Consider the following 23,987-nt stretch of genomic DNA (forward strand, 5'->3'; position numbering starts at 1 on the left):
CTCCTGAGCCTTTGCCTGAGCCTATGCCTGCTGAGCCGTCACCCGCACCCCCTCCGGCGCTTCCTCCTCCCTTTCTTTTCCGCGCCCCCCCCCCTCCGCCGCCTTGCAGCGGCCCGTGTCCGCCGGCCATGGAGCGGCCACCGCCTGGCGCTGCCGCGGCTGGCCCCCGGGCAGAACCATCCGCGCCCGTTCATCCATCCCGCCTCGCCGAACCGGAGACGGTAAAACCAACTGCGCCCGCGATAGACGCGGAGTCGCCTGCAGTAGCCGCTGCGGACGAGAAACAGAGACATTGGAGGGGAGTAATAAAAGATGCCATTATAGAAAGGACTATGCTCCAAACATTCCCAGTTATTACATTAAATGGACAGAAAAAATGGGAAGCATTTGACTGGAAGGTCATTGAAAAATTAAAGAATGCTGTGAGTCAGTACGGAATCAAATCTGCGTTAGCTCACCAAATACTGCGATTCATTTTTTCTGCTGATACGCTGATACCTCAAGATATTAAACAAATAGCACTGTTAGTTTCAGAGCCCTCCAAAATGCTAGTGTTTTTCTGACAGTGGGAGAAGTTCGGTGATCGGGAACAAACAACACCACAACAAACAGATCCCTTATGAGGAATAACCACGCAGATGCTGATGAGTATTGAACCCTTCACATCAGGGAACGCTCAGTTACAACATATCACTGAGGTTCATCACCCATCACAGATATTGGCATATCAAGCTTTTCTTACCATACCAGACAATATGCAAAGCCATACTTTTACTCAGGTGAAACAGGAGCATAATGAACCTTTCGCACAGTTTCTTTATAGACTGCATAGGACAATCTACGACCACCATGACATGAACGAGGGCATGAAAGAAAACATGCAGCTCCACAGGGAGCTACAAAGAAACACAAGGCCAGTAAGACACCCTTGGTCAAGTGTTTTAACTGTGGCAAACATGGACACATTAAAAGCAAATGTACAGCTTCTGCTAAGAAAGATGACAATACCACCAAGAATACAGGAAGAAGGGAAACTTTACACCGCGCATGAGGAGAATGCGGACAGTGTGAGGAATTTAAGATAAGGATAGTAACTGAGAGATGTAATGGGCAAAACATGGACTGAACGCAGCTAGAGAGTTAAGAGCTGCTTGATGAGTGAGGAATTTTTGTTGTTGTAATCGTGGTGAAGGGACAAGGGGTGGATTGTGTGTAAATTGTCCACTTTTTGTCAGTTTTGTGATGATATTATTTTGATTTTGGTGTGGGAAATTCTTTTGTTGATGTGAGTGAAGATTTTGTGTGATGAATGTAGATTTTAATGATAGTTCTTGGAAATGTGATACACAGAGGCGAGGGGTGGAATGTATTGGTTTTGTGTGACAAGATTTTGGTAGCGGGGGGGGGTTACAGGGGTGGCTTCTGTAAGAAGCTGCTGGAAGCTTCCCCTGTGTTTGAGAGAAAGCGAGCCCATACCAGCCGGCTCTAAGGCGGACCTGCCGCCGGCCAAGGCCGAGCCAATCAGTGATAGTGGTAACGCCTCTGTGATAACATTTTTAAGAAGGAAAAAAAGTTGGGAGAGTGAGAAACAGGTGCCGGAGCAGATATCCACCTGCAGCCCGTGGAGGACCCCACGCTGGAGCAGGTACCAGAATAACACAACTAGTTCCATTCAGGTCATGTGTTCCAAACCCAGGTGAAGTACAACGTGGAAATGGTGAATTCGGCTCCACAGGGAAACCACAGATCGAGGCCTTTGCTGGATCCCGGCTAAGTGAGTCAAGCCATGGCTTCGTAGTGATGCTGGACCCAGAATCGTCCCAATGGCAACTGGCACGGCACCGGCGGGTGCTGGAGCCACTGATCCGACAGATTCCGACTAATAGAATATTACACTTTAGAGGACTACCGGACATTGAGTCCTTCACAGAGGTTTTTAGAACAGTGTGCCTTATTGTATGTAGAACCTGCTTTAGGTAAAAAGTGTGTTAAGCATAATTTGGTTAAACATAGTGTGATTATGGGAAGACAGTGTGGGGTAAACGTAAAAGTTAGTTAAAGCCAAACTTAGGGGTAAGGACTATTTCCATTAATAACCTGGGAACGAGGTTGATTGTGTTTCCACAGATACAGGCCCACAACGGACTCCTGTTGAATTTGCACGATCATCATCATCTGGAGCATCATAGATGATGTGGCAACATGAATACCACCTCAGTCAAAAACTAATGTATAGGTCACTTTGGCTAACATAACAGGTCAAGATTCTCTGCGCACCGCAACCGCATCATAAAGCCCACGAACCAAAAAACAAGATGGCTATGACTCGTGCAGCGCGCCTGGCCAGCAAGCTCATGCGTCATAGATTGCAATCGAAGCGGACTTTTGGCACCCGCTGGCCACGTGTGCTAAAACCCGTTCCTCTGCAAACGTATAAATACCGGGATTTTCCGAAGAGCATCGGGCTGGTGTACAGTGAGGCCATCGTTGCCTCTGTGGGGACGCCCACAGAAAGCTGGCACCTACCGATTGCTGGGCTGAGTTCACAGAGCAAGATGACACAGGAATGTATGAATAGTTCATCTTCCTCATAGTCCTCATGGTTCGGGTCATTAGGGGTAACAAGTTAACTCAAAGAATTATGGGCATTGTTGTAGTTATTGTGATTTTAGCTATTGTAATAATTTTACCTTGTTCAGCTTGTTAAGGAAAAATGGCATCCCAAGTTATTAAGCAAGCCTGGATTGCTCAAAAACAAAAAGGGGGAATTGTTGGGGATTTCTTGGCTGGGCAAAGGTATGTGAGCAATCCAGCCGCTATGTGGGAACGAAGTATAAATTTACAAAATACTGTGTCCTTGTGTGCTGGGAAAAAAGAAGATAAGAAGAGCCTGGCCTTGCAAGCAACACCTGGATGCTGAAGAAGGAGATAAGTAACTGCATCCACTGTGACCTTGGCAAGGTTTCATAGACAACTTTGAGAAAGTTCCCATGAGAAAATTGCGGAACCTACATAGCTGCAAACCACAAGTAGGTGTGTTTTAGTAATGAATAAACATTAGCAATGTACCAATAATATTAGGACTAGTAGGCATGATTATCGTAAACTGTATAAATATGAGCTATCCGTGCAAGTAAAGTGAAGTATGCTTTATCACTCATATTGGGTCTGCTGCATTTCTTCCTCTGCACGCGGGTTCCAGAATCCTGAAGATTTCTCGACACTTTTTCCCGACAATGGCAAACTTTTCATATGTACTCCTTGTATCATACATGCTCACAGCAGCCAAGATCAAAGGTCTTTTAACCTTAGCAATAAAAGACAACATTATTTTACAGAATTTTCAGTGCAAATAGCCCAGAATGAAAGGTTGGAAGAACAGAAGTGCTACCATGCCCTTTTCACAGACAGAACTAGTGCGAATGTTGTTCATTCTTTATATGGGGACAGAGATGTTATGCAGCTTTCCCACGTCTCTGAGCAAATTAACAAGTGCAGAATCGGGACTCCTACGACCAACCCTCACCTTCTTTTGGGGGAAACAGGTCTGATTTCTTCATGCAGTGAAGGATGGCAGATAAATGACAGATAACAGCATGACTCTACTAAGGTGGGTGGAATGAGAATCCACACAGTTCTGGCCATTTTGAGCTTATTGACACTGACTCAGAGTAGGTTAGAAGTGGCTGCAATGGAATACCAAACAGAAAAGTGACACATCGCTTGGAAAAATCTAGTTAGAACCCTCATCACTAAAAATGCTCATTTGCCTCTATGCCCTCTCTTCCCCTTTCCACAACCTGTCCTGATTCTCTTTCTGGCAAATAGACTCTAGTTGCATTCTGCAGATGACTTTGTGCTTAACGTGCTATTTATTTTGAGATTTCTCCTGACCTTCAGCATTCCTTCTTCCCAGTCCCAATTTGAACACACCTCCATCTCCACATATACTGCATTACATAGAAAGACTAATTAGCTGCAACAGACAGGTGGAAGAGAGAACGTACTCTCAGAGATCCTTATGCCAAAGTTGTCCTATGAACATAAATATTCTAAAAAGCTTTATCCTGTCACAATAGAGCTATAAAGTTGCTCTGTTCAGCACATGATAATGGCTTTGTAATTCAATTATTGGTAGAATTTGCCTTTGGGGATTTATCTTCCTTTAGCCTCAGCACTCATGCAAATCCCTTATCGTAAATCTTGCCAATGCAAAACCAGCTCCCACACTGCCTCTGGGACACATCCTGCCACTTCACGTTAAAAACCTGACAGCTTATTCCAACTTAGTGAATGGCAGGGTTTTGGTTTTGTTTTAAAGGACAGGAGGAAAAAAACAGTGGGTGACGTTCATGGAGTCCTCAGTAGCATCAGTTTTTTGGTTCCACTGATGCCTCTGTAACACTCTAAATCCTAATTGCCATTCATAAAAATAGTAACATGTAGCACTGAACAGGGAGCTTTTTGTCCAAGATACAAAAGTACTTGACAATCAACCTTTAGGAACCTTCCCTGCATGCTACTGATTTGTTCAAGACCTATGGAAATGTACAGGACCAGCAGACCAAGTTAGAAATAGGGGTTGAGGAAAATTTTTATTCTCAGCTTTATAGATAAACTCCAATGATTAGTCAAGAGCACAGGAACCTCATTGATTTGACGAAGATCACACAGTTGTTATGTGGCATAGACAAAAATAGAGCCTGAGAGTCCTCCGGGCTCCTTTTTCTTTTACTACTATACTGACTCCATGAGGACTTTGCAGATACTCTCTGTTCCTTTTTTTTGCTTGCAGAGGTCAGTGAATCTGCCCCAGGGAGCTTAGTGTGGGAGGAAATTCTCGTGGTTTCTTTAGTTCAGTCCCTATTATGTGAAATTTTACAGATTTTACTATTCCTGGAACATACTTTAAAGATTGCTTTCTAGTTTTAACATCTCTTAACCATATTCTCCTGACATGTTTTAGAAGCAAAGGGCCAGATTCCATACAGGCATAAATCAGCACTTCATTTCTTTATATCTGGCCAATAAATCTCCCCTGACAATAATCTAATCAGATTTTCCCTGCTACATGTCTTCACTATTCTTTCCCACATTGTCAAATTAGATGAAATGATATAATTTTGTGCAATTCAACTGGCAGCCACTGGGCCAAATCCATCCTATGGTATGCTTTACTCAGTTTGTCACCTTTTCTCTAGAACTGATGGGAAATAGCAGTGCAGTGAGTAAAGCACCTCACAACACTGACCCAGAAAAACAGGTGGCTGTTGCTGCTAATGGTAAAACAGATGAGTAGGTAATTGGGGGTAGTAGTGTGATTTCCAGGCCATGGGGAGTCACTTCTACTCTCACCACCATTTTTTACAACCCTAGGCAGGATTACCCACAGCCTTCCACCCCATGATGTCCACATACCCCACAGCTTCGAGGACAGTAGCAAACCAAGCCTTCTCCCCCGCTGCAGTAACACCACAGCTCTGTGGGAAGCTCCACAGAGGAAACTTGGCTAAAACTCTGAAATAGATAGATGTGAATTCTCAGGGACGTAGGTATCTATTGCCGGTAACGCTGCACGGGAGGAATGTCTTAAAATGAGGATCTAAACTAAGTGGATAAAATTCAATTACCAGGACTAGATCCTGATTTTAAGATAGTCCTCCTGTTCTACATCTCTTTTTCATATATTGCAGGAAACTTAAGACATTGTACTGGCTTGAAGGGAGAAAAGGAGGAAGGTACCCTCTAGTTATAGCCTCCAAACTCAGCTCCCTGATATAATGGACCAAACCTACCTGATTTACTGCTTCTCTGCTGGTACTGTCTAATAGGATCACAGTTTCCCACTGTGTTAAGACTCGTGTTTCTGGCTTCTTATAGTGCTGTGGCCCAGTCAGTATGCGCTGGAGGAGGCCAGGATGTAATTTACAGCAAGAGTGAAAAGTCAACTCTGGTAACACAGTATGCTGCTCATTAAACATACAACAGAAAAACCTTCCTGATGTAGATCTAGACAAATCCACAGCTAACTACTATGCAACTGCTTCACCTTCTCAAGGACTGCCCTTTATAGGTGCATATGGGGAAATCAGTTTCTTAGTCCAATGCCCGTTGAAGACTGACATGTTCCAGGGTCCTGCGTAGCACTGCAGGCTTCTGCTACCGAGTAACCCCAAAATCAAGATTTTGAGCCTGGTATATGGATGTCTGCCTGCTTCTGCAGATCTCTAATGGGGGGAAGTGGATGATGGGAGAGAAGCTGAAGCTTGTGGGAGTCTGTACTCGTTTATAAGGTATCTCTGGATAATTTTTTAAGATAAATCAGCTGAATTGGGAAACCCAAAATACACCAACCTATGCATCAATCAGACTGGGGCCTCTCAGTCCCAAAAGGCTTATTCAGGTGAATATACTTCTCCCTATTCACAACTAGAGGACAAGATTCTAAGGGGAGGAAGAGGTCAGAATCAGGTAAATGGTCAAGATGCTATTCAGTTATGACTTTTAGGAGAACATTCAAGTTACTATTTAACCCCCATCTTTAGAGTCCCCATGATAATCAAACAGGGTTGAGAACACTTTTTCTTCTCACATAGGGGAACTCTGCCAAACTAAGGATTTGGGACTGAGGAGTTAGATTTTGCTCTGACAAATCTTGATTTGTTTATGAGTAACAAGTTCTCTCAAGAGACTACTGGGACCAGAGGATCTGGTTATTATAGACTCAGAGGACCAGAGGGCTATCAACCTCTGCTGTGTGACTTCGGGCATTTTTCTCAGCCTCATCTAGGGAAGAAAGATATGTATTTTGGATATCAGTTTCTTAAGAACTAAAACTTATTATAAATCCAAAGAGTCTAAATGAGCTTTTCACAGCAACAGAAAGACGATGCTGCATGTCTTTTTTCTGTCCTTGCTGACCCACATGGGGCTGGCAAGTTTGTATCTCTGGAAGCCAGACAGGAATAAAAACCTAATTCCCAAGATACACCTGAGAGATTTCAGCCTTCATTTGTTCCAAAAACATAGAGCTACATCAGGGTCCAGCTGTCTGAGAACTGTAAGCAGAGATTTTCACTAAATCCATAGAAAAGCCAGCGAGATCTTTAGTGAACACTGCCAACTGCGAGTATGCTTCCTTGCACCCTGGCTGGGCAGGATGTAACACTGACCTTTCTGGTGAAAAAATGGTAAATGTCAGGGGCACTGAACGGTGACAAAGTGCTCTAATGTGTGTCAGTCGCCATCAGTAATGTTAGCAGCAGCAGCATAGTAAGGGCCAAGGAAAGGCACAGTTTCAGACTTGCTCGTCACTCGGGGGTCCCTGGCAGCATTGCTTGCCTGTAGCTCATCTGTATCTTTAGGCTGGCAGCCATGAAGCTGCCTAAAAATATTAGCAAGGTAATAGCAGCCTGTGTTATAGAGGCTCGGACCTTCAGTCTGACTTTATCCCAAAGTCAAACTGGAAGCAAATATGTGGTGTTCAATTCAGGAAAAAAAAAAAAAAGGATTCAATCAGTTGCTTAATTCAAGTCTCCTGAAAACTGTCATGGGTTCCTCTGCGATGTGCCCCTCTCCACCATATTTAAGCTATGAAATACATATCTTTTTAATCAAATTTCTAGTACACCTCAACTCATCGGGTATGGCTTGTGTGTTAGATCTAGCGGTTGATTTTCTGGACAGGCTGTTACAATGCCCTTTGATTGGCATCTTCCCTGTCAGCCTCCAGCAGTTGCCCTGCAGTGATTAAAAGGTCTTGTTCAGCAATACACAGCATCATTTGTAAACAGCCCAGATACCATGCCATTTAAATTGCCTCAGCCCACCTGGGTGGGTGTGCAAATCTCACCAAGCCAAGATCTGACAAGAACACCAGGACAGTTCTCCCAGCTTGCTCCAACTGCTTGAATATAATGACGTTTTTAAGAGGGCTTTGACACTTCTTTCCCTTGATTTTCAGCTCTTTCAGCTGCTCCGATGAACACAGACAGAGGTTTTAAAATACAGTCTCTAGCCTCCTCTGGAAAAGAAAAGATATATACTCTATAATTCTACTCTGAAGATTAACTTTCTTTGCCATTGCTCATAAAAGAAACACAAATATAGCCCTATCTACTCATCTGTCCTCCCAGCTGCTTACCAGTTTATCTTTTTCTCCCTTTCAGTGTGTGTGCATATCTTTGTATTGTTTGAGAGGAAAGGTTGGTTGGCTGCTTTTTTACAATGTTTGCATCCATTTTCTTCTCCTCCTCCTACTCAGAAAAAACAAGACAGAGTGGAGACATAGCAACACCTCTTACCAAACTGACATAACTCCTGTAATTTCTTCAGGGAATCATTAACATCATGGACACATGACCCTACTAGAAATGAGATATGCTATGATATGTTTTTACTTCCAATCAGCCTGCTACACCTATGAAGTGCATGAAAGCCCTGAGCTGTATTTTTTGTCTAATCAAGACAGTTACCTCAGAATCATAGAATGGTTTGGGTTGAAATGGACTTTTAAAGACAATCTAGTCCGACCCCCCGCCATGGGCAGCGACATCTTTCACTACATCTGGTTTTTCAAAGCCCCATCCATCCTGATCTTGAACACTTCCACGGATGGGGCATTCACAGCTTATCTGGGCAAATGTCTCACCACCCTCATAGTACAGAATTTCTTCCTTATATCTAATACAAATCCACCCTCTTTAATTTTAAAACTGTTACCTCTTGTGCTATGACTACAGTCCCTGTACCAGTAGAGTCTCTCCATTTTTACTGTAGGCACCCTTTAAGTACTGAACAGCCACAATATGGTCCCCCTGGAGCCTTCTCTTCTCCAGGCTGAACAACCCCAGCTCTCCCAGCCTTTCTTCATAGGAGAGGTGTTCCAGCCCTCTCATCATTAAAGCTCTCTGATCTTCTCGAAGTATGCATTCTGTATTTTTCCTCCTTGCTTGCCTGGGTGCAATATCCAAAGAAGTAAAAAAAAAAATAAAATAAAATAAAATTCAATAGCACTGATACAGTTAATGATTATAACTTGATAATATAATTTACTATCTGGGCTTTTCTATTGTTCATTTTATGCTAGTTTTTAAGACACTGCTGTTATTTAGCTTTATTACTCCCCCCCCCCCCTTAAGTTTTTCAAGGTTACATTATGATTAGAATTAGCTGAGAATCTTTTCAAAAAGTGTCTCATTTTGATTAAAAAATATTACATTTTGCAGACATTTTAATGAGCTTTTTAACCTCTTATTTCTATTTTTTTCATGGCCAGCTCTAATTGTGATACCTTGACTTACTGACTTTTAGAAAATAATTTCTGGTTGAAGGCATGACTTGATCTGAGGACCAGAATAAAAATCTAGCCTTTAATGAGCAATTTCTGCATATGTATTTTGGCCATACTGAACTATATGCACTTTGACTACTGTTTTTGCAACTACTGGTCACAAATATTTGGATTTGCAAGTCACAAGGTATCACTGTTGAACTTTGACTAGATGACTGGACCACTTTAAAAAAGCAAGAAAAAAAGTAAAGTAATTCCCAATGTGACTGATTGACTGATCGTGTTCACATTTGTATTCACTATAAACCAGCGCCTTTGCCAGCAAAATTCCACCATAGGAATGTATGCTGAAAATCACCAAGTATCAGAAAAATAAACTCAGAAGTATTTAAATAAAGCATTTATCCAACTCTCTTAACATCTACTGCATTCTATTCCCCTAATGCCAACTACATTAGTAAACACTGTGCTATCAGCAATAATCCATGTATATTAACTTGCTGTTTCTGTATTACCCTGCTGAACTAATACTGCTTAGAATACTCCTTCCTAGTAATCAGGGTATTTTCATAGAGCACAGTTCTAGAATTGCTAAGCACCTTGATAACTTTCATGCATTCTTCTGTCACAGTACATTTAACAGCAAAATCTCAAGAACTTGCCAGAGAAATAATAAAAACCATGAAAACTGTTGATACAATGTAGAACTGCAGTGCCTTGGGGTTGTATGCAGTGTGGATTCTTTTATGTTTCCGTTAGACACATAACATACAGTTGACTCTCTGAGTGGATTACGCTTTCCTCAGTATACCACTTTCACATACCTAGATTATGCAGATATGTGATAAGATATGTGAATTACAGCAATTATTAGAGGTGTCAGTTTTACAGTAGCCCATCAATAAAGTCTGCCCAGCACAAATGTGTCCTCACAACCTTTTAATGAGGTAGAGAATTACAGATCCCTTTTTCCTCCTTGCTTTTTTTTTTTTTTTTAAGATAAGAAAATTCCAGTCACCCCTCATGCTAAAGGATTAAGTTTATCTGCAGTCGTGGTTTAACCCCAGCCATCACCCACCTGATATCTTCCTCCACAGAGTGACATAACAATCTCTTTCATCACAAGTGTGGATGTCAGGGCATCACTTAGAGCCGTAGGTGGAAGAATGAAAAGGGGAAACAGACGAGCTCTGAACAAAGATTCTATTTTCTTGTTAATGACTCCTCTTAATGAAACAGAGGATACAAGAATACAAAATACATATGAGCTACAAGGAGATGAGTTGTCTCTACACAGTGTTTTCTCGGAGTTATGCAGTAGGCATCAGTAGATTGCTTTGATGTTGTTCTTCAGGGGATTAAATTTCTCTGGGATGGTAGTACGAGGGGGTGTTTCACAGAGCAGCCAAAAATAAGTGAATAAAAAAGAAAATTCTCTTGGAAACAGATATAAGAAATGCAGCTGTAAAAGACACTACAGTTTCTCTGACATCATTTACAGGCAGAGCCTTCTCAAGACTAAAACTAGCAAGCTCAGCGGTGTTTATTCGCAAGACTTAAAGTGACTCACAAACTATTTACAAGACCACATAACGGAGTAAAATGGCAATTAAAATATCTGTGAGCAACCAGGAAAATGCACCTTTGCTTTCATCAACCATTTGAATCTGTTTAAGTGTCTTTAAAGTCTTCCAGATGTTCCTTCCCTGTCAAAAGAAGCAGCGTTAAGTAAACACAGCCTCAAGAAGCCCTGATGCCAAAAGCTTTGCTCTGTGTCTTCCTGATCTGTCCCAGCGTCTTCCTGAAAAGTCCCAGTTTAGATAGTCCTAGAAGCAGTCTGTATTAAAGCAACTCCTCAGCCTTCCTTAGATATTGGAATATAGCCCTCATTCTCTGGACAATACAGCTGTGTCCTGGTTGATCTCTTCAAAACCATTTGATTTAGAGAAAGCACCAGGAACAGGAGGGAGTATCCCCACAGTCTTCTTTCCCTGAAAAGTTGTGACTTCAGGACATTTTCCTTCACTATTCCTTTCTGTTCTTAAGAATAACTGGAAGTCAGTCATCTGACTTTTCAGGTTGATTAGACTCTGCATATTTCTAAGCCAAAATATATAATAATTAATTAAAAAAAAAACAACCACAGGGCACTGAGCAAGGCTCTACCCAACTTGCACATCGGCACTGGCTATAGAGCTGTTGCTGTAGAAGTCTGGATTCCAACTGTACATCTGCACCCTCTTATGTCCCAGTTCTCTTTTGCTTTTCTTGCATGGGGAGTCAGCAGTGGCCACACTCTGAGAGCAAAGGGCCGACCTTCTGATTCAGCACTACAGTGCCTATTTTGTCCTCAGGTACTTGGCTGCACAGAAATGGAAATGCATAGAAAAGTCCAGTGTTGCCCTCTGTGGTGTACATGTTCTCAATTACACATGCACAGCTCTGTTTTCTACTATGGATGTTTTTGAGGACAGACAGTGTCCATATAATTGCAGCTAACAGTATTTTTTTTCCAAGGTGGTGACGATCATAATAAATAAGCCAGAATGAGATGCAACACTGTCTCCACAAGTTGTATTATTTTTACTTTTGATAGCAGAAGTACAGTCTAGCTTACACTGAGCTATGTTATGCAAGGGACATTTTGTTCAAGGTGAAAATACAGGCTTGCAGTTTCATGTTTTGTTTATGGCTGTAGGGAATTAGATGGGTGGTTGGAACATCTTTTCATCTTTTCAACTTACTCTTTGCCTTTGAAGCTCCATGCCTGAGTTCTCTTATTTGTTAGGTTCTAAGAGGTCTTCAAAGTGTGAGCTCCATGGAAAGGGAAAATGAACATTTTCATCATTATTCTTATTGCAGGCATCCATCAGCTCAATTCACAATAAACCACTACTGTAAGTAACGATGGGAAACTTCAAGAGGTTTGGAGTGCAGTACAGGACATAGGGATCCAGGAATAGGGACATTCTTTCCAGCTTTCTAACCTCTTCAGTGAGTACAATTTTGTTGGATGTCTCAAAGACTGGGTTCCCAGATTTCTAGGACTTTCTGCTTTTATTAGCCCAGAAAAAAACCAAGAGATATGTGGGGCTGTGTGTTTGCATCTTACATTTTGAAACCCTGTTAGGAGTCCTGGAGGAAAGAAATAGGAGTGACATAAATATATATGCACCTATCTATACAGACAGTCGCACGAAACCAAGTTTAAGTTAAAAATGGAATTTAGTTTGCAAAAGCTTCAGCTAACACAGATTCTGAGAAAGGATTAAAAAGCAGGAGCAGCAAACAAAATCTCTGGTATATCCTTTGCAGACCAAATATAAATTCAACTTTGGAAGTAAATTTGACCTAGAGCTCTTACTTCTTCCATAAATTAAAAGAAAATGTTTGACTGAACCACTCCTGAATCTTGATATGTTCAAACCCTGTGGTTTTGGCACAAACTTATAGTTCAGAAGTTACCATGGAGGTCTCATTTTAATCACCTGGTTCAGCTCATCCTGATTTCAAGATGACTATTTTATCAAAAGCTTCTCTTTTAAAGGTCAGATTCACAGGACATGGGCCAACTTCTGCTCACAGGTGGACTACTGCTTCCATAAAGAGCTGATGAGAAGTCTCGCAGATTTACACCAGTGTAAGCAAAAAGATGAGTAAGCCAAAATATAAAAAATTAAACTTATCTTTGATTTAGACTATGACAACCACATTTGCAGGAAAACAGTCCAGTGTCTCCTTCGTTCCTCAGCTTTCTTTTCCACGTAAGTCGAAGTTACACTAATTGCTATTGCGTGACAGCATGGAGGTGTTTCAGATAAGTATTTTACTGCAAGCATGGTTACAGAGCTTTACACTGCGTATGCAAATCATTGGTATGGAAAGCTAATGCAAAGAGATCTGCCTGCAATCAGAACATGAGAAAAGAATCAGTACACCAGAATCACTGGGTAAATCTGTGATGACTAGAACTGAAGGAGATGAGACTCAAAATAAAGAGATTTGCTAGTAGTGAAGAACTGCAGAATAAAGTTTGGACCTACATCCAGGGTTATTTTTCAGTGGTGGTGGCTACTACAAGTGTTTGAATCTGAAGTCAAATCATCCATTACAGACAACCCATATATTAAAAATTGTGAGATGCTCAGATTTAATCATAACCATGTAGGCTATGGCCCTAAGTGAATTTAGATACAAAGTGTATAGCCTAAGTTAATGCAGCAAAGAGTTAAGCTTGCATCAGTGACAAAGAGCTATGATACTTCTTTAAGGTAGCTTTGGCATCAAACACGCAAACGTTTTGCCAACACTGTAACTGACTGACATTCAAAGATTCAGCAAGAGGAACTTACACATGACTGATTCATACAGCCTGAAATCTGACTGGAAATCTTGCACTGCTGCTTAGAAGTAGTATTGCAGAGTAATTTAAGCTCATAATGAAGAACTGTGTGTGCCTAGTTGAATGCTCATTAACTTGCTCACTTTCAAGGACCAAAGCAGGTTTAACAGCAGTTAAAAGCATAACACCAGCCACTGGAGGATGTCCACTGTTACCCGTGGCAGAAATGCTAGTATCCTCAAAGACTCCAAGACTTCAGTCTTTGGCCCTCCCTGGTAGCAGGACCAGATTGATCTCTTCTTTGTATTTGGTGCAAAAGCAAACAAGTTTATGCTGAACAGAGTTGTGTTCAAACTCGAAATGTTCACAGGAAATTGCAGAACTCCCCCCTCCCAAATCAATGCTTTCTTCAGAATGTTATTCAGTATATTTCAGTTGTACATCATCCTTAGATCAAAGACTCCATTTCCAAGTGCTGTATAAACACAGTAACAGGAGGAATAATGCCCCTTTCATACTAGTTCTAAATTAATTTCAACAAATCAGCAGTGCAGATTGCATTCAGCCATGTTGCCTTCAAGCCCCCATTTCAACATCTCTGTACATATTGGGAAGCTGTGTGTAGGAAATGAGGATGAGGTTTTTGCTCTTACCAGTAGAACCTGTTTGGTGCAACTCCCTCATGAAGAAGCAGCCATCTTCTGCCAAACTCCACTGAACTGAATAACTGGGGACAAAAACAAACAGTCATGAATCACAGTAAAACACAAAGATAACACAGAAATTAATCTGAAGAAGCCTCTATCATTTCTGAGATAGTGACTTGGACTTTTACTTCTTCCAGTCTCAAAGGCACACACCTGAGGCAGCTGAAAAGTGTCTGCAGTGACTTTTATTGGCAGAGGCAATAGTGTGCTGTGTGACATGGGACACAAGTGGTATTACCTGAGACATCACTGTATGGGTACACCCAACAACCTGCCATGACTGCAAACTCATCACCTAGCTCTTCGTGGCACTCTCAGGTAATAAAATCATGCAGTGTGGGAAGGCTGCATTTTCCTTTTTTGAACTTGTGGTGGATACCAAATGTACAGCATCACACAGCAGTTTGATAACCTAGCCTAGCTCTGACAACAGATATACACAGTTGCCTTCCTTGATAGTATGTCAGAAGGTCATTCTTTTTCCAGTTACCAGTAGCCATCCCTAGAGAGCTTGTTCAATCTGGCACCAAAAAAGTGCTCAAACATGTCCAGACTTCTCTTGCAGGACTAAATGAGTTTAAATAGCACAAGTTACTTGTACCATGGAAACTCGCAATTCTCCCTTTGCTCCTGTCCTTCTGCAAACAATGTGACACCTTCTCCTAGGCTGGTTACACAAACAATATCCAAATACATCAATCATTTCAGAAAATCTTTCCATGATAAATACCAAACCAGACTCAGAAAGGTCAGTAAAAAAGGCATATTACAAATATTATAAATATTTTGATGCATCTCTGTAGAATGATATACAAATGTTACTGTTACAAAGCATTTACAAACAGCTGTTCTCTGTAAATGCTGCCATCAGGTAATTCTCGGAAGGATAGTAGAGGGAAGGATCACTTGGGTTCTGTCTTTCTTATGCTTTATTTAACTTCAAATTTCTCACATGGAAGCACTAAGAGGCAGTCAGCCCTATATTTTTTTTTGCAGATTCATCCTATTTCCCCTCTTTCCCTTGCTTGATAGACTTGGTCTGTCCCCTTTTCTGGCAAGGAAGATATTGGACCGTTTTTTGAACTGTGAGCTGCCTTTTCACGACACCACTTTAGGGATCTTGCACAAAATGCAAACAATCTGAATCTTTATGTGTAAACCTTGACAAATTTTTTTTTGAATGAGTAGTGGCAGTGGATTGGCAGGAAAGAGAAAGATGGATGCCTGTAAGAATGACTGAGAAGGAAAGAAGATGATTTTAAAGCTTTGTGTTGATCAGAAAGATGGTTTGAATGTATTTTAAGGATTATGAGACTGGGATGTAAGAAACCTTGAGATCTACTTCTTATTTACATTCCCAATGCAAACCCCTATATCCCTCAGCTTCCCTACTGTAAAACCTTCAAAGGACATGGAGAAATTAATTACAACAGCTTTTTAGTAAACAGTAGACTGGCATATGTTGAAATCTACTTTAAAATACGAAAGCTAAAAATTCACCTCTTTTTCTCTGAACACTGTCAAAGAACAGAGTGGGAAGAAGGTAGACAGGATGGAAGATAACAAGGGTAAGAAAAGGAAAAACACTTTAGCTTTGTGGATAGAAATGCATCCCCTTTTAAAACTTCATTGGTGAGTCCGTTATTCTTCCTTAAGTAGAAGATTCTACTAACATTTTTATTTGAAACTTTAGGAGACCCTAACTATAACTAAGGAAAACTTTCATTTTTTAAAATTAAAGATGATCTTTAGGATCATTTAACAATGACTTTTGTAAAGTGCTTTGAGGTCACCTAATCAAGAACTTTACCATTACAGGAGGTATTTTTCCCCCTTCACATTCAAAATCCACTTCTAGACCTGCTTTTGTAATTGCAGCAAAACCAAAACCGTAATAACAATGAGCTACTGTCAATTTATCTCTCAGATGCCAATGTTTTCCCTTTCATGGCAAAGTAGTTTCTTTTGTGCCAATTAATGTGTCTTTGACATACAGTAATTGAAGTTTTAATAAAGTTCAGATCATCCTTTAATTAAGAACAGGGAGCAATCCAAACAACTCAGCAAACACCTCTGTGTTTCCAGACCAGGGATACACTGGACGTAACCTCTCCAGGGACACTGATGTTCAGATGGTGGAAATCACCGCAGTGAATCTTGGTTTTCCCCTTTTGTATCTCTCACCCTACTCCCTCTCCAGTTTCCCTGAGCACAGCTTTCAGCAGGTTATCCCCTCTCTGAATTTAACGGTGATAGTAACAGTATCCAGAGTGAATTAAGTACAGCCTGCAGAAGCTTTCTCTGTGCTTGTGTAGCATCCCCCCTACCATGCCTGCAGTCCCACCACAGTGCAGGTGGTGGAATGGCCCTGGTGCCACAGCTTCCCTCCGGCTCTTTCAGCACAGCTCTTCAGAGGGGTTCTTCTCCTGGTGCATCCGACAACTCCCCCAGCAGAACAGAAGCTGTGATGCTGCACAGCACCCAGGGAGCCCTGCTTACTCTTGGTGTGTGCTCTGAGTGAGACGTGATTCAGGTAATACGTGGAGAAATGCAAGACTTTACAAGTTTGTTTCAAAGGGAGGAAATGGGTATAGCAATTCTACTGTCAGGGTTGGCCTTTCAAATTAGAAGCCGGTGCCCAGTGACCTGGAGACAGTGCGTGAGAAAAGGCAACAGCTCTCAAAGGGAAATATCAGCTCTCTGGGAACTCATGCCCAAAGCTCTCATTGTCTTTGATGAGACACTTTAATAACCAACCTTTAGAAGGTTTTTCCTCCTTTGCCATTATCTCAGCACCAATCTCAGCCTTTACTGACTCACAGCAGCATAAGCAGCATTAATATATCTTTAGCAAAGAGGGAATTCCCCACCTTATATGTCAGCCCCCAAAAAAGAAAAAAAAAAATCCTTTGCAGTAAGGACTTTTTCAGTATTTTATTCTAAGTATCATTCATTTTAGACTGAGTTTATTTAGTTGGACCAGAAAAAAGAGAAATATTTGGAGGCTTTTGTCAAATATCAGTTATGATACAACTGGGATTATTTTTCCTGATTTAGCAATTATAGTGCTCGTATGGATATTTTTTAAACTCAGCATCATATTTTGTTGTTGTTATAAAAGCCCTCTCTCTCCTGGGATGTCTTGTAATAGACTGATGCATGCAGTTCTTTCAGAGATGACATTTTATTTTCTTTGGCAAGCACTGCTGTCTTAATGACAATTTTCATCATTAGACTGAAATTAGGTAATGTTCTTTGCTACACTTCTTGTACCACAAATAGAAAAGGAATCTATTACAACTTCAATGTTTGTTTTCATCTGAGGGCCAAGCAGTGATCTGACGCTTCTGTTTATACTAGGATAAAACTGTTATGAAGTACAAACCTTATACTGATCTCTCAGATTTGACCTTGTTCATCAGGGAATAATTCTCTTCTTGCTTCCACTTCTCTTATATATTTATTTTTCTGTGTAATACCCGAATACTTAAGAATGATTAAGAGTCTGGTTTTGCTTTGTTTTTCTTTTTAAAATCCTAACATTCTGTGAAGTAGAAACCTACCACCTACCTCTTTTATATGGGAAAACAGAAATGCAGCGGAAAGGGAAAGGCTTACAAGGTTACAAATACCTTCTGAGGCTGAGCAGGGATTCACATAAACCCCCTGAACTGCAAGACAATCCCCAGCTATAGAAACAGCCTTCTTGCAACATGACATTACTGTCTTCTGGAGTAGGGAAAGCTGACATCTGAAAACTAAACTTCTTTCCTTATCTACACCAAACAATATCTGTACACTACTCACTCTGTTATTTGTTTCCCAACTTCTGTGAGAAGCTTAAGAGCTGCCCATGTATTTCACAGCAACAGCGTAAGCTTCACCTTAAAATGCTCTGGGAAATCTGGGTAACAGCAAGATACAGTTCCCACATAACCTTTTCTTTCCCTTCTAATTTCCTGATCTTTCCAGCACTAATTTTAGACTTGTGTAATTTTGTTGCATTTTGGGCTATATTCTTTGATAACATTTTCAATTTAAGACATTCAAAACATTCTTTAGTATATATTTTTAAAAACAAAAAATATTGTTTGTAAACAAAGGATAACTTTCCTATAATCCAATGAAAATGCAGAAGAAAAATAAAATATTTTAGAAATTTTTGTAGTTAAAAACCCAAACATTTGCTGAAGGGGAAGAAGCTGTACGTATAAATTCTCAGTGAAAGTAAAATATTTAACAGAAATTAGTCAAACCTGATTGGTTTATTTACTTTAGTTCAACAGCTTGCACTATAAAAAATAACAAAATTCCAGAAAATGTAGGGAGAAAAAAAGATATTTTTCTAAAATGTTCCACTAAGAATAACTGGAATTTTATTTGACTCAACTGATCTAGACTGCAACATCACTTCTGGAAGGGAAAGTGTGCACTAGCGAAGAAGAAAAAGAAGTCTACACTTCTCTCTACTTCAGCTCTGGAAAATCTCTCCAAAACAAAAAGCTCTCAAGATCTTAGCTTCATAAACCCCTCTATTTTTTGGATGGTTCTGGATACATTCTGCCACGCATCTTTCTTTGCCCTTGTGCCCTGTCTTGCATAGAATGAACACTTGTATTGTTTCATAATCTACCCATGTGCTATGGGTAGCTGTAAAAGAGCTCTGGCCCCTTCCATCATTTGACTACATCTATTTTATTCTTCCCTGGTTCGCCCATGTATTGTACCTCCCACACATCTTCCCTTCACTCAGATTTCCAACCTTTTTAGAGTAGAAATCACCTGTAGTAGCATGTGTTTACACAACATAAAGATTGCTGGGGCTCTCAGTAGCTTTTATAAAGACAAGGAAATTTTAAGTGTAGATAAGTGTAAGGCCAAGTGTTCCCCATAACAGATATTTCAGTAAAAGGTTCCACTATTCAGAATGGGGGAAATTAGATGATTATGCCATATTTTTTCTAATACTTTTGTTTTCATCCACAAAGCAGCACAGCAATCCAAGAGTTTTGTACTTTCCTCTGGAACAAGGTGGCTACTATTGGAAATGTTGGATAAGGAAAACAACAGTTCTGCCATAAGATTTCCATATTACACTGGCTTCAGAAACAGCTTTCAATAATTCACAGGACTCAGAAAATATTTAGATACCATTGATTCCCTTCTTCTCATTGTTCATCAATGTCTTATGTTTTATAAGTCTCTGAACTGAAATACTATCACATTTGAACACCAGCATTAATATCAATGAAGTTGGTATTAACTTGTATGTTATATATATAAAACACGTCTTATACATAGCTTATATAACTGGACTATCAAAAAGGGATTCAGAAGGTAACCAACTCCTTCAATAGTTCTTCCAATGGACACATCTTAGTGAACATTATCTCAAACAAACAAATACTTACTGTAAAGAACACTATCTTCTCACTGTTTTAGAGATAAAGGTTGCATATCTCCACTAAAAAAAACTATAGAGAAACTTGAATGTGTAATATACAGACCCATCCTTAAAACACCTCTCCTAAAGGGATTGTGTGGGAGTCACAACTGCTATGAAATTTCAGACCTTCACTCACTTTTATGGAGCTAAACCAAATGACAGTAACTGAGGATTCACCTCTCTCTAATTTACTGGCAGTCTTATTTGGCTTTGTCTTTTTTTTTTATTAGTCTATATGCATTTTAAAAACTCAAAAACAAGTAGTTAAGATATGAGCTTTGAGGGTCTAATGTTGTCTACACATCAGACAAATTTAATTCATTCTGATGTAATGATCGATGGTATGAGATTATGTCCTACAGGACCCTGCTTGTCTATTTGGGTTTGACTGAGTTATGAAGTTGAGATCTTCTGACATAAACTCACATCTTTAGGACAAAAAAAAAGAGCTGTTAACAGTTTCATAAAGTATTGTACCTGGACACTCACTTTAATAAAATTGTACTGTGCACCACTTGTTTCCCTTACAAACACTGGATTTTCCCTGAGATTTTCCTAACCAAAAATCTGGCTCTTATGAGGCAGTTGAATTGTTTATTTGGCTGTCGAACCTGACAGGTAAGAAAGCATGGCGTCAACCAGATGTCGCTAGTAAACACAAACTTGTCTTAAAGAGAGCAACCCTCATACCTCCCCAGTTCCAATAAGCTCTGTACTCCCCAGAGCCAGTGGGTAACTCTGCTACCTGCATACTCATCAAACTCACCATAACAAAAACTTACACTCGCAGTAATCTATATATCATCCAAGAAGACAGACAAACATTTCCTCATTTAACATCTGACTTTGAAAGCAAAGTTACTATGGTGGGTTGACCCTGGCTGGACACCAGGTGCCCACCAAAGCCGCTCTATCACTCCACTTCTCAGCTGGACAGGGGAGAGAAAATACAAGGAAAGGCTTGTGGGTTAAGGACAGAGAGATCATTCAGCAATTCCCATCACAGGCAAAACAGATTTGACTTGGGGAATATTAATTTAATTTATTACCAATCAAACCAGAGTAGGGTAATGAGAAATAAACCCAAATCTTAAAACAACTTTGCCCCCACCCCTCCTTTCTTCCCAGGCACAGCTTTGCTTCTGAGTTCCCTACCTACCCCCCCCAGTGGCACAGGGGGATGGGGAATGGGGGTTGGGGTCAGTTCATCACACGTTGTCTCTGCCGCTCCTTCCTCCTCAGGGAGAGGACTCCTCACTCATCCCCTGCTCCAGCATGGGGTCCCTCCCACAGGAGACAGTTCTCCACGAACTTCTCCAACGTGAGCCCTTCCTACAGGCTGCAGTTCTTCACAAACTGCTCCAGCATGGGTCCCTTCCACGGGGTGCTGCCCTTCAGGCACAGACTGCTCCAGCGTGGGTCCCCCACAGGGTCACAAGTCCTGCCAGAAAACCTGCTCCAGCGTGGGCTCCTCTCTCTATGGATCCACAGGTCCTGCCAGGAGCCTGCTCCAGCGTGGGCTTCCCACGGGGTCACAGCCTCCTTCGGGCAGCTGCAGGTGGAGATCTGCTCCACCGTGGACCTCCCTGGGCTGCAGGGGGACAGCCTGCCTCACCATGGTCTTCCCCACGGGCTGCAGGGGAATCTCTGCTCTGGCACCCGGACCATCTCCTCCACTCCTTCTTCACTGATCTGGGGATCTGCACGGCTGTTTCACATATTCTCACTCCTCTCTCCAGCTGCAGTTGCAGTCGCCCAGGTTTTCCCCCCGCTTCTTAAATATGTTATTACAGAGGTGTTAGCACCATCCCTGATGGGCTCGGCCTTGGCCAGCAGTGGGTCCATCTTGGAGCCGGCTGGCATTGGCTCCATTAGACCTAAGGGAAGCTTCTAGCCGCTTCTCACAGAAGCCACCCCTGAACCTCCCCCGCTACCAAAACCAAAACCTTGCCACACAAACCCAATATAGTTACACATATGAACTACCAAGAATCTGAATGACCCACCAATTCTGATACAATGCCATTTGAAGGGTCATTATGCTATTCAAGACCTACCATCACCCCTTCTGTTCTCAAGAGTTTCATTTTCCCAGCCAAAGCTTTCTGTCACATGTGGAGTCCCTCATAGCTTCAGTTTCATTTTAATGCCTGTACAAATTGCTGCAGATATGACTGACTCCAAGTGCCCATGAAGTTTCATCACTCAGTGTTTAAACTAATAGGGTATTCTGATTAAATATTTGGTTCTGATGCTTCCTCACACACTGATCTTGAAACATGTGGTAGTTCCATGTGCTTCCCACGCTCATGAGGATATTCAATTTTATGCATTGGTTAAATCTCATGCAAAAAACTTTATGCACATGGAAATTCAGAATCTGGCTAAAGGAAAGGTGATTTAAATTGCATGCTGGAAGTGACATGAGGGAAATACTTTGAGCAAATTAGTAGGTCCCATTATTTTTCTTTTACGTAAGAAATTTCCCCTAAACAAGTTATAGTGGAATACAGCAGTCTAAGTTTATTTGTTGATTGGATTTACCAACTTTGGTATTCTTATATTCACAAAAGAAAAAGCTCTCTTTCTCTCACCTCTAGTTTCCATGAAAGCTCCACTCATTCTTCCTGGACACAGATCAGACCAAAGCAATTCAACCTACACTACAGTATTGACCTAAAAGAACACACACGACTGGAAAACTAGCTCAGATCATCTTCGAAAACACTGGGTTTGATTCAAATTCACCACTAATTCCCCGAGAAGGTTCCAGAGTCGATCCCCATGACAGTTTCTTCACATATGCTGACTTCTTGCCTCTTACACTTCCTGGTGTTTCTATAAGATGATTACAACTAACCCCGTTCGTGGTGTTTCACCCTCACCCCTTCAAATTTAATCTATTCACACACAAAAATCCCCAAAACTCCATGTTGTGGTGTAAGAGGAGCGTAGGGAGACGGGGAATGGGGGTTGTGGTCAGTTCATCACACGTTGTCTCTGCTGCTCCTTCCTCCTCAGGGGGGCGACTCCTTACTCTTCCCCTGCTCCACAGTGGGGTCCTTCCCACAGGAGACGGTCCTGCACAAACTTCTCCGGCACGGGTCCCTTCCACGGACCCATCTTCAATCACAGACTGCGCCAGCACAGGCTTTCCTACAGAGTCATGGCCACCTTAGGGGGGGCATCCTCCTGCTCCAGCGTGGGCTCCACCCCGGGCTGCAGGTGGGCATCTGGGCTGGGGGGGACAGCCTGCCGTCTCACCAGGGGCTGCAGGGGCAGCCCCTCCTCTGGTGCACCTCCTCCCCCACCTTCTTCGCTGACCTTGGCGTCTGCACAGTGGTTTCTCTGACACTCCAATCTCCCCCCACCACTGCAGGTTCCCCTTCTTAAATACGTCATCCCAGAGGCACTACCACCATCGCTGATGAGCTTGGCCTTGGCCAGATGTGGGTCTGACTTGGAGCCGGGTAAGCTTCTAGCAGCTTCTCACAGGAGCCACCCCTGCAGCCCCTCCCCTGCTACCAAAACCCCACCACACAACCAGTGCACCTAAACCACAGATTTTCTACTGATGAACCATATAAAGATTTTGAGAGATCACATTTTCCTCATCTTCAGAATCACTTTTTCAAATTTATCTCAATTTCACCAAAGAATACAACATTCCAAAAGCACAGTTTAACTTCAACTACAAACATAACAGAGTCAAACTGGATAAAGACAACTCTTTCTGAAGATGCAACAGTGTAATTTGAAATAAATGCAGGCAAGTCCTTCTCCTTATTCCCATTCATTTATACTGAATAATTTTATTGCTGATAAATTGTACTTTACTACCACTGCAGGTATATTTGAAGAAATTCTAGTCTTCTACAAAGTTTCAGTCATTATTCTCATTGTTCATAGGGGCATTATTCAAATGTTATTCAACTGTGAAAGACCATATTTAGAACTAATCTAAAACCTTCAGGAAAGCAAAGAGCAATAGGATAGACATCACATGGATTGCTTCAATTCAGTGATGTACTACTTCAATTTAAGTCTCTCTTGCATTTCTTTTGCTTTCTATGCAGTCTGCAGAAAAGGATGGGGTTAGTGCATCAGGTAAGGACTTAAGATTGAACATGTTTATATAGGTATCCAGAGTAGTCCTGTATGATCTTTCAGGCCCTTATGCCCTTGGATCTACCTGCTAGA

The 23,987-nt window shown here is 41.5% G+C and overlaps 1 protein-coding gene across 4 annotated transcripts in view; it reads right to left on the minus strand.

The window, feature by feature from the left end:
* Positions 1-23,987, minus strand: part of SORCS1 (sortilin related VPS10 domain containing receptor 1) — a 311,800-nt gene that overhangs the window by 91,461 nt on the left and 196,352 nt on the right. For all 4 annotated transcript variants that reach the window (XM_075026345.1, XM_075026344.1, XM_075026343.1 and 1 more), the window contains one exon: positions 14,288-14,361. In XM_075026345.1, the coding sequence (XP_074882446.1) occupies positions 14,288-14,361 (74 nt within the window). The remainder of the gene's footprint in view (positions 1-14,287; positions 14,362-23,987) is intronic.

The sequence above is a fragment of the Buteo buteo genome, chromosome 4 (genome assembly GCF_964188355.1).
Source record: "Buteo buteo chromosome 4, bButBut1.hap1.1, whole genome shotgun sequence".
Classification (NCBI taxonomy): domain Eukaryota; kingdom Metazoa; phylum Chordata; class Aves; order Accipitriformes; family Accipitridae; genus Buteo; species Buteo buteo.